The following is a 12,105-nucleotide window of genomic DNA, read 5'->3' on the forward strand; positions in this document are numbered from 1 at the left end:
AAGAATTTCTAATACGAACTATGATTATTCAGGCTTGGACATTTTGTAGTCATTTTCTCAAAGCCTGTCAGTCATTGCAAGGAAAATATTAATCATGACAAATAATAAAAGTTGAGCTTCTAAGAGAAAAGCAGAATTATAGAAAACTTGCATTTAGACTGAAACTGTATTTTTGGTTTTTTTTTTTTTTTTTTGAAATGGAGTCTCGCTCTATAGTCCAGGCAGGAGTGCAGTGTCGCAATCTCGGCTCACTGCAACCTCTGCCTTCCAGGTTCAAGCGATTCTCCTACCTCAGCCTCCCAAGTAGCTGGGGTTACAGGCATGTGCCACCATGTCTAGCTAATTTTTGTATTTTTATTAGAGCATGGGGTTTCACCATGTTGGCCAGGCTGGTCTTGAACTCCTGACCTCAAGTGATCTGCTTGCCTAGGCCTCCCAAAGCGCTGGGATTACAGGTGTGAGCCACTGCATGTGACTGAAATTGTATTGTTTTGATTTGAATTGGTTGAAAGCTTCTCAATACTGAGATTAAAAGTTTCTCCCAATATCTAAAAATCTTTACTGATGAGATCAGTGGCAACAGTAATAAACATGATTAATCTTGTATAATAAAATGTGAAAACATTTGGAAAATCTGCATAATTCAATAAGCCAGTATTTCCTTAATATCCAATCATGATGTTACAAAAGCACATATGACTGAAAGATCCACTGAAAGTACAAGATAGACCAGTGGATTTTAATGGAATAGAATATGAAAAGTTCATTGATATAGTTTAAGACTCAATATTGTAACTAATTTTTAAAATCTATAGCTTCAAAGTTTTCATATAATATCAAAGAATATGTAATTTTAACAGAAAATGCTACTGAAATACTCCTCGATTTTCCAACTACATATCAATGTGAGATCAGATTTTCTTCACATACTTTAACCAAAAGAACAAATCACAATAGACAAGCTAACCGTAATACAAGCAAAAGATTTTTGAGGACCTTCAGTACCTTTAAAGAGTGTAATGGGGTTCTACAACTAAAGCATTTGAGAACTTCTGATCTATCCAACATAAGATATGAAGATTATATTGTCACAAAATCTTTAAAAGTACAAATGTCTCCCCATCTTATTTTGGGAGAAAAACTACTCTTCTTAAGAAAGCAGGAAGTAGAAGATGTTAGTCAAAGGATAAAAAATTTCAGATGGCAAAAATAAGTTCAAAAAGATCTACGGTACAACATGGTAACTATAGTTGTTAGCAATGTATTGTGTATATATATATATATATTTTTTTTTTTTGTGAGACGGAGTCTTGCTCTGTCACTCAGGCTGGAGTGCAGTGGGGCGTTCTCGGCTCACTGCAAGCTCTGCCTCCCAGGTTCATGCCATTCTCCTGCCTCAGCATCCCAAGTAGCTGGGACTACAGGCGCCAGCCACCACGCCTGGCTAATTTTTTTTGTATATTTAGTAGAGATGGGGTTTCACCGTGTTAGCCAGGATGGTCTGATCTCCTGACCTCACGATCCACCCACCTCGGCCTCCCAAAGTGCTGGGATTATAGGCGTGAGCCACCGCGCCTGGCCACAATGTATTGTATTCTTAAAAACTGCTCAGAGTACATTTTAAGTGTTCTCACTGTAAAAATGTGTGTGAGGTAATGAATGTTAATTAGCTCAATTTACAGATTCCAGAATGTATACATATGTCAAACATCATGTTGTACAGGATAAATATATACAATTTGTGTCCATTAAAAACTAAATTTAAAAAAAGAAGTTGCTTCTTGATTACAACTGATATCACCATCTATTTCTAATATGAAAAAAAGTCTATTATAATTTCAAAGGTGTAAGTACTACAGATTTGGGTGAGCTTTCCAGGAAACAAAGAAGTGTAGCAGTCCATCTCACTGCTGAAGTTCCCAACAGCAATCATCCTTTTGGGATATGGTAATGAAGGCACTGTTAAGTCACAATTATAATAAAATCCATACTCGGATTGTATTCTATTATATGTAAGACATAGAAAGAGGGAAAGTGGAACACTAAGGTACCTACATCATAATTCTTATTCAGTTTGATACAGTTAGAGGGAGAACTGTATTAGAATTGGGTAGAGTAGTGGGGAGAAAAGTATTATAATTATAAGATTATTAGAATTGGGTGTATACTTTTAAAAAACATTCAACGAAGCTATTGTTTTCATAATACCTATTAGAGAATGTAAGAATCTAGAACATTTTGGCTGACAGGATTACAGAGAAGGCAGAGTAAGAAAGTACAGGCTGAGAAAAGCTTAGGAAACACTGATATGTTAAGATTACAAATTAAGTTACTCTTGAGTCTACTATGACTTAATTACTCAGATCTTGTTGAGACATCTGTCAATTGAGGGACTAATGATGTTGAATGCCTGAAAGGTAAGAAAGCAACGGGAAAAGTTCAAGAGTGAAAGTCAATAAATTTTTTGGATAAAGATCCAGACAGTACATATTTTAGACTTTCAGATAACATACATTGCTTTGCCATATTCTTCTTTGTTTTCTAAGCCTTTAAAAAAACAAAAACCTTTCTTAAGTTTTGGGCTGTTTCGCCACCCCTATATTAGAGCATCGCTGAATTTAGATTATGCTAAGATGACTCAATAGTTGTTTTTGTGAAAAGCCAGAGGGCAGAAAAAAGTCCCTTGGTTGAAGGGTGAAAGTCTCAAAATAGAAACAGAGTGGTTTATGTTCCAATTAGTGAAAGTATAGACAATGAACTGTAGAATTATTTAGTTACTAATATTTCAATATCAAATTAAATAAAGTAAAAGAAAAATGTTAATAATGAATTAAACATTGGCCAGTCATAATGAAAATTCACTACAGTTATCTATTCATCGTAGCTCTTATGAAAACCTCAAATAATAGTCCTTTTTAGGAATAAATAAAGGTTTAGAACTCAAAGGAATTTAGATCATTTCTTTTAAAATGAGGGCACTGATTAAGTTCTAGGAATGAACTTCGTTTATGATTTGTCAAGTTAGTTGCACTTATTTGTAATAAAAGTACTATAGAATATCACAGTGACTAAACATGTGGCTCTTAAGTTATAATCAACTCTGCTAAGGATCTGGCATGCATATTAAAATCACCAAAACAAGATAACATAACATCAGTACAGATGATGGCTGGGTAGAAGGCCTGGGTCTCAGTCTTGGCTTACTCAGAGTTAGCAATAGAGAACCTCTTGCTTTTTATATGTTACAACTTTTTTCAAAAGTATGAAATAATCTACTTCAATTACCATATCCTTATCAAATAAGTGAAGCTTTTATCTTTAGGTTTTTTTTCCACAACAAATTCCACTCCTTAAAAAGGAACTTATTTTCTACGCGCTTACTCATTTATACAAGAATTCAACACACATGCCTTTAAAAAAATAACTACACATTATCAATCTATAGTTTTCCAAGAATGCCTTATAATAATATCAGCGTTAATATTTTACCTGACTCATGTGGAAAGGAAAACAGAAGAGTATGAGGTCCAGTGTGCTTCTCTGTACAAGTACACTTGAGTCTTGCACCGAAGTACTTACTGCTTCTACCTGAAATAACAGCATCTTTAATCTATTGTCTATTATGCTGAGAATTTTTTGCCATGAAAATGTAACAACTCTTCATTTTCTCAAAAGTATGCTTCTGAGGATCTAATCAATAATTAAAGATATTTACATTATTTTGAATAGTAAATATATCATGATGGTTTAAAAATTAAGAAGTACATAAGACTATACAGCACAACTTCTAACTATCCAACTTCCGTTTTGTAGGCAACAGTTTTACTAGTGAATATTTCCTGCAAATACAAGAAAAACACCATACATATATTCCAAACCTGCCTTTTTCATTTAACATGTTTTAGAGATCTTTCCTTATTATTAAAGAGCTTCATTTCTTAATGGCCAAAGTAATTTTATTTCATACATGAACTCTAATTTATTTAACTAAGTTTCTAATCATGCGGACTTACACATTTCTAAACACTATTGTAAATAATGTTACAATATATAATACTTACATAACATACATCTGTAAGATAAATTGCTCAAAATAGAATTGTCAGGTCTTGGGGTATGTGCAGTTACAATTTAAACACATAATGCCGTTAGGCATGGTGGCTCACCCCTGTAATCCCAGCACTTTGGGAGGCTGAGGTGGGTAGATCACTTGGTCAGGAGTTGGAGATCAGTCTGGCCAACATGTTGAAACCCTGTCTCTACTAAAAATACAAAAATTAGCTGGGTGTGGTGGTGCATGCCTGTAATCCCAGCTACTAGGGTGGCTGAGGCAAGGGAGTTTACTTGAACCCTGGAGGTGGAGGTTGCAGTGAGCCAAGATTGTGCCACTGCACTCCATCCTGTGTGACAAAGTGAGACTGTGTCAATAAATACACAGCATAATGCTTTATATTAGGCTTCTATCACTTTATATTCCCACCAGTTTTACATGACAATTTGTTTCTCCACCTGCTTGCTTAGCTCTCTCTCTCTCTCTATATATATATATATATATGTTGTTGTTTTTTTTTTGTATTTTTGCCCATCTGACATGAAAACTGGCTTGGTGTAGCTTAAACTTTTATTTCTTTATTACAATGTTGACCATCTCTTTATGTTTGAATTATTTTTATTTAAGTTAATTATCTGTTCAAATCCATTTTCTACTTGTTTTGTCTATAGCAGTTCTTTGAATATTAGAAAGAATACTCCTTTGACTGTGATATTTGGGAAGTATTTTTCCATGTGTGTCATTTGTTTAAATAAGTCAAAAATGATTTGTTTAAAATTTCCATTAAATCATTAAAAAGAAATCTAACAGTATATTTTAAAACCTGAATTTAAAAAGTGTAGCCATTTTGGAAAATAGTTTGGCAGTTTCTAATAAACTTACGCATTGAAGAAAAAAGTAAATCTCTGGTACCTTGGATTAGATAATGGTTTCCTAACTATAACATCAAAAGCACAGGCAGCAAGAGAAAAAAAATTAGATGAACTGGACTTGATCAAAATTAAAACTTTTTTGCTTCATGGGACTCTATCAAGAATGTTAGAAGACAATCTACAGAATGGGGGAAAATATTTTCAAATCATATATGACAAGGGTTTAATATCCAGAATATATAAGGAATTCCTACAATTCAACAACAAAGAGGCAAATAATCTAATTTTTAAGATGGGCAAAGGATTTGAATAGAAATTTATTCAAAGAAGATATACAAAGAGCCAATAACCAACCACAAGATGTTCATTGTTAGTCATTAGGGAAATGCAACTCAAAATGACAATGAGAACACTTTATACCCACTGGGAGGACTATGATAAAAAAGACAACAACAAGTGTTGGCAATGCTGTGGAGAAACTGAAACCTTCATATACTGCAAGTGGGAATAAAAATTGGTACAGTCACTTTGGAAAAAAGTTTGCCAGTTCTTCAAAAAGTTCGACAGTTACCAAAAAACTTGGAAATGGCACTACTAGATGTATACCCGAAATAAACAAAAACACATGTCCATACTAAAACTCATACATGAGTGTTCAATCGGGCATTATTTTTAACAGGCAAAAAATATAGAAACAACCCAAATGTCCATCAGCTGATTAATGGTATATGAACACAGGCCAGGTGCAGTGGCTCATGCCTGTAATCCCAGCACCTTGGGAGGCTGAGGTGGGTCGATCACCTGAGGTCAGGAGTTTGAGGCCAGCCTGACCAACATGGATTTAAAGAACACAAAAAATGAGTCCACTTATATACAGTATGGTTTATGTAACATTCTAGAAAAAACAAAACTATAGAAACAGTAAACAGATCAGTGTTTCTAAGGGCCTGGGAGTGTAGAGGAAGGGGAGTGACTGAAAAAAAGGCACAGAGGACTTTTTAGGGTGATGTAAATATTCTGTATCTTAATTGCAATAGTGGTTATATGACTCTATGTACTTGCCAAAATTCAGGTAACTCTACAGTGTAAGAAGGGCTAATTTTGGTGTACATAAATTAACTTCAATAAATCTAATCAGAAATATGCATTAAAATATCAGTAATGTCATAATCATATGGGGAAAAAGTAAATTATGATCAAATTGTTTTTCAAAATGATCCCTGAGGGTTTTGTATTCCTTGCTCTTATTAAGAGTATAGCACTCTAGAGATACAAAGCTTGCCCTCTCTTGTTAATCTTGAAATTAAAAAGAAAAATACTGTATAAGTAAGTAATAAATGTGATTTTTCCTCCTATTATCTTTCACTGTCTGTTTTAGTACATCTTCTCACATAAATTCCATACGGAATCTGGCTATATTACTTTATCTAAAATTCACTTCTTATAAAGAAGGCTATGAGGCCAAGGTGAGAGGATCACTTGAGGCCTGGAGTTAAGCTTTTAAAAACAATAATTATTATTTTGGCCTTTAATTTTCCTTGATAAATGTAAGCTCGATGAAAACAGGAACTTTGTTCATTATACAATCCTCAATATATGTCTGGAATAGTGTCTGGCTCTAAAGAAATATTTGCGAAATGAGCAACCATATTTTTAGACCTACCATTAGCTCAATATCACTGCCAATTATATAAAGTTGATCTTCCATAGAAAGCTTCCTGTTTAAATGGGCAAGAACATACGTGATTCCAGGTAAACGCACAGCAGGACTGGTGAGAAGACTACCCCACAGGGCACTGTAGAATGCTGACTGGTCCACAGCAGCAGCAACCTTTTCCAACAATGTATTTGTTCTGAGGTATAAATAAAGTGGTTTAAGAAGGGAAACACTTAGTCTCATATTTTAAAAAATAAATCGTTCTTTTCCAAAAATGTATGCAAACATCCATGTTATAGTCATATGTCCCACCCTGGAAATAAGTGTGAAAGACTGAAAGAAGAATATACTTTAGAGTCAGAGGACTGAATTTAAGTCCTGGCTCCACCATTTACTAGCTGCATATGTTGAGGAAGTCACTTCATTGTTCTTAAAAGTTCAGTCTCCTCATCTGTAAAATGAAGAGAACAACAACAACAAAACACTCCACCACAAGACCTATCTACCTCACTAGGTTGTTAAAGTACTCTAAGTAATAAAATATCATATACATTTTGGTTAATAGTAATCCTATAGTAGAAGAGATGTTCTGTTGACTTTCTACAAAATCTTAAAAGGACATTTCAAATCTTTCTTTTTGAAATCACACACTATAAAGTGTAAAACTTTAATGAATTAGATCTATGATAAAAATCAAAGATGCCTTACCACTTTAATAAGGAATACAGTTAAAGATTACTTTTTAGAAGAGGGAAGAGGGAAGAAGTGGGGGGGTGGGCTAAAAACTACCTATTGAATACTATGCTCACTACCTGGGTGAAAGGATCATCCAAACCCCAAACCTCAGAGTCATGCAATATACCCAAGTAATAAACTTGCACATGTACTCTCCGAATCCAAAATAAAAGTTGACAAAAATTACTCTTATTTTTAACATAAGATAAACAATGCAGTAACATAAAAGTCTATTACACTGTAGCATAGTGAAGAGAATTTGATGAGTCACACTGTTTACTTGCTACTTAATATTAACACTAATTTCTTCTGGCCTCAATTTATCTATGTGGTAAAAGAATAACATTTACAAATTCTTTTATAAAACTTACATGGAATACCTAGCAAAACATTAACAAGATAAATCATAGGATACCACAGTTATAAGGATCATTATTCAATTTCTATGTTAAATTTTTAATTGTAACTAGCAGAGTTATAAGTGGTATCAAGTCCATGCTTCCTTTAAGAGAAAAATAACTATTTTAAACAAAACTGATTTCCAAGCTAAATGAAATAATTTCATATTACATTTATGAAACTGTAGGCAAATAAGTAAAAAAGTAAAATAAATAAAAGAGGGTCGGATGTAGTGGCTCGCACCTATAATCCCAGCACTTTGGGAGGCCGAGGGGGGGGTGGATCACAAGGTCAGGAGTTCAAGACCAGCCTGGCCAAGATGGTGAAACCCTGTCTTTACTAAAACTATAAAAATTAGCCAGTCATGGTGGCAGGTGCCTGTAATCCCAGCTACTTGGGAGGCTGAGACAGGAGAATTGCTTGAACCTGGGAGGCAGAGGTTGCAGTGAGTTGAGATCAGGCCACTGCACTCCAGCCGGGGTGACAGTGAGATTCTGTCTCAAAAAAAAAAAAAAAAAAAAGAAAACTTAATAAAAGCAACTGATTAGCTTTGAGGACAAAATTATTTTTTCTCCAAGGAGACTTTAAAAAGGTAATTCAATATATTAAGAATTAGATTCTTACTGCATGAGGAGAGCAGCTGAAAAACAGTAACTAGGCAATGTACTTGAATATTTAAATAATTATGTCTACTCATAAAGTAAGTTTGGTATTTTCTATTTTTGCTACTTCAACTCAGTGTTTTAATAAGAATATTAGTAATGAGATATTAGAGATACTTAATGCCATCATGCACTGCCTACAATTATCAACTCACCAAAAATAATAATAGGGTCCAAACAGATCAAATAACTTCATTTGAACAGTTAGGTATCAAGAGTACCATGTCAACAACTAAGGAAACAGCACTGCACTGGTACTAAGCTATTTTTCCCCATTAGCAACTTAAAAATTGTTAGTGCATAGACTAATCTTCCATCCTCATCACTAATCTACATGTCCTATCTGTTATATTATTTTAAGTTATGGGTCACAATTTTCTTGAGTGACTTATATGTGCTTGGCAAAGGACTAGGTGATTTGCTATTAGAATAACACAAATAAAAGGATATTATGTTTGTTTTAAAGATGAGGAAACTGAACAAAGTTCGGACATTAAGAAAACTTCCCTAAGCTCAGTGTCTGTATAGGCAAGACTTCAACTCAGTACATCCACCTCCGAAGTCTATGCTTTTACCACTAGCTATATTTTCAGTATGATACACAGACTAAACTATAATGTTTCATTGCTATAGAAATATTCATGTGATATACTGAACTGTCTATAATAATTCATTCGTGATGCTAAAACATATTTTACCTAAATATGCTTACTGACAAATCCATGACTTCAATTACATAACTGCACCAAATATGATCTTACCTCTCATAGTACTCTGATCCTTCTTCTAAGCCAGGAAGAATACCAGTAAGCAATCCCTGTAGACCAGGTTTCAGTGTTTTACCCAAAGGCAGATAATATATCTCATACAAACTGAGCAATGTTGGCTTCACAGACATGGCAGCATTTGCAAGAAGAGGAAATAATCCAGAACTATTTAAAAAAAAAAAAAAAAAAGACGAGGAGAGGGAAGCAAAATAACTATACAATATTAATTCATACACAATTATATGTATAAATATTTTATTTATTTCTGATGAAAAAGTTATACTGATTGGCCTAAAATGATACCTGTATATTAATAACTACATCCATTAAAACAGACCAGTTCTCTCACCTGGGTTTTATACTTATAAACCCAATAGCTACCTAGCTGTTTCACAAAGTCCTCATATTTCACAATTCCAAAACAGAATTCTCCCCTGATGTGCCCCAGCAAAACATGTGCCTTCCCTGTAATAACTGTCATGTCCAAATATGGCATCACTATCTATCTGGCTGACCAAAAGCTATAAATCTAGAACTGATCCTTGACTCATGCAATCCTCCTGCCTCAGCCTCATGAGTAGCTTTAAAAATCTTCTGCTCTAACCTGGCTGGGGAAGTTGGCTCATGCCTGTAATCCAAGCACTTTGGAAGGCTGAGGTAGGAGGACTGCTTAGGCAAAGGAGTTTAAGACTAGCTCAGGAAACATAGTGAGACCTCATCTCTACAAAAAATAAAAATTAGCTGGGCACAGTGGCATGTGCCTGCAGTCCCAGCTACTCGGGAGGCTGAGAGTAGAGGACTGCTTGAACCTGGGAGGTAGAGGCTGCAATGAGCTGTGATCATGACACTGTACTCCAGCCAGGGTGACAGAGTCAGACCCTGGATTCGAAAATTAAAAAAATAATAATAATTTTCTACTCTAACCTGCAATCAGTTATCAAGGTCATCAAGTTCTCTCTCCAAGTCACTCTCCTAGATATTTTTTGAATATAACAAATTGTATCTCCACCAGATAGCTACCTAGAAGCAGCTGCTATCGTATCTTACTCTTCATGTTTTAACATGTATTGGTTCATTATTGCCCTGAAGCAGCTCTCGGTAAAACTTTTCAATGAGTTCCCATTGCCAATGTGGCCTTTAACATCTTTTAAAAAATGGCTACTACATACCTCTAAACAGTCCATATATACTCACCAATTTTACTCCTGTACCCTCTGCTCCAGCTATACTGAAGAATTCCTTTCTAGTTCCTTTCAGAACCTTCTATGCTCTTTTTAGTGCCCATACCTTTCCATATGCTGCTCTGACAGATACAATTCTCACTCCCTTACTTATACCCTCTTTGGGGGATTCCCAAACTTTCAGGCCTCAGCCTAAGAAGCCATTTCCTTAGGGAGACTATCTCCTAATTAGACTAGGTTAGGCCCCCTATTTGATGTTCTCATAGTACACAATATTTACTTACCAAAACGCGCTTATCATTCTTTATCTGAATTGCTTAATGTCTATCTTTTCCAACAGACTGTAAATATCAGAAAACAAAGGACCATGACTATATTTTTATTTCTGTATCCTAAGTTTCAAGCACCATGTCCTGTACTTAGCAAGTGAAGAACAAATGAATTAGGAATCTCTCTTGCTCCTAGTTTATAAAAAATAGAAATCATCAAGTAAAAATGGCTTCAGCTTTCTACTCTTCTGTCTGTCATTTTAGGTACTGTTTGATCTAAAGATACAGCCATAGTCTCTCAGTCTCTTCCAGGCTACCTTTTTTCCAATGTGCCCAGGGCCATGACCCGCCTGTCCAGGGACCTGCATCATCCATTATCGTTTTTCTTTTCTGTAATTTCTTTCTTCCTGAACTGACATCTTTGCTTTTTAATACAAATGTACTCACATATTTCCTCATAATTCTAAAACAAGAAAAAAGTAACAGCAATAACCAAACCCCAAAATCTTTATTCTAACTAACCTTCTGTCTTAAAGCTACCATTCTCTATCAATTATTAAAATACATATGTGAATTTCTTCTATTTATTACCTTCCATCATTAATCAATCATGATACTTCTACTCCCTCCACTGAAACTGTTCTCATTTTGGTCACCAATGTCTACCAACTGCCAGATCCAATGCTCTATCTTCAGACCTTATCCTATTTAATTTAACATCTGATACTATTAACCAGAGCATTCTCTTGAAGCACCTTTCCTTCTTGACTTCCAGGACTGCTTTGTCTCCTGGTACATTTTCGCTTTTTTTTTTCTTAGACGGAGTCTCACTCTGCTGCCCATGCTGATGTGCAGTGGTGCAACTGGCTCACTGAAACCTCCACCTCCCGAGTTCAAGTGATTCTCATGCCTCAGCCTCCCCAGTAGGTAGTATTACAGGCACTCACCACCACACCCGGCTAATTTTATATTTTTAGTTGAGATGGGGTTTTGACATGTTGGGCAGTCTGGTCTTGAACTCCTGACCACAGGTAATCCACTCACCTCGGCCTCCCAGAGTGCTGGGATTTACAGGCGTGAGCCGCTGAGCCCAGCCTCCTGGTACACTATCTCTGACTCTTTTTCACAGGCTACTTCCCCCCACCTGATATTTAAATACTGAGACTCCTAAATACTCTCAAAATGTCCTCATTCCTTTTTTCCTCCTTGTGATTTACAATGTACCTAGGTAATTTCAATTATTCTCTTGGCTTCAACTGCCACCTAAATGCTGACTGCTTTATAGTATCTGTCTAATCTGCAATCCAGATTTGTATTACCAAAAGCTCACTTTACATACCCATCTAAATATTTTAAGGCATTCAAACTCCACTTCTAGCCTTCTTAGTAACATCTTTGTACACTGTATCACATTAAAAAGAAATAAGCTTGAAGAGGCAATATGATATTACATCATGTAATAGGTTATAGAACTTTAAAAGCATTTGTATTTAATTATGTTAAACCGTAAAC

General features: G+C 35.2%; 1 protein-coding gene across 15 annotated transcripts in view; it reads right to left on the reverse strand.

Moving 5' to 3' along the window:
- Positions 1-12,105, reverse strand: part of DOP1A (DOP1 leucine zipper like protein A) — a 106,871-nt gene that overhangs the window by 51,658 nt on the left and 43,108 nt on the right. For 11 of the 15 annotated variants that reach the window (XR_012095082.1, XM_073022620.1, XM_073022622.1 and 8 more), the window contains 3 exons: positions 9,138-9,308; positions 6,583-6,776; positions 3,490-3,584 (listed from right to left, as the gene is read on the reverse strand). Coding sequence is in view for 14 of the 15 variants with exons in the window: in XM_073022620.1 (XP_072878721.1) it covers positions 3,490-3,584; positions 6,583-6,776; positions 9,138-9,308 (460 nt within the window). In the remaining variant the exon portion in view is untranslated. The other 4 variants (XM_038002206.2, XM_038002205.2, XM_008006461.3 and 1 more) reach the window with 2 other exon arrangements.

This window comes from Chlorocebus sabaeus, chromosome 13 (genome assembly GCF_047675955.1).
Source record: "Chlorocebus sabaeus isolate Y175 chromosome 13, mChlSab1.0.hap1, whole genome shotgun sequence".
Classification (NCBI taxonomy): Eukaryota; Metazoa; Chordata; class Mammalia; order Primates; family Cercopithecidae; genus Chlorocebus; species Chlorocebus sabaeus.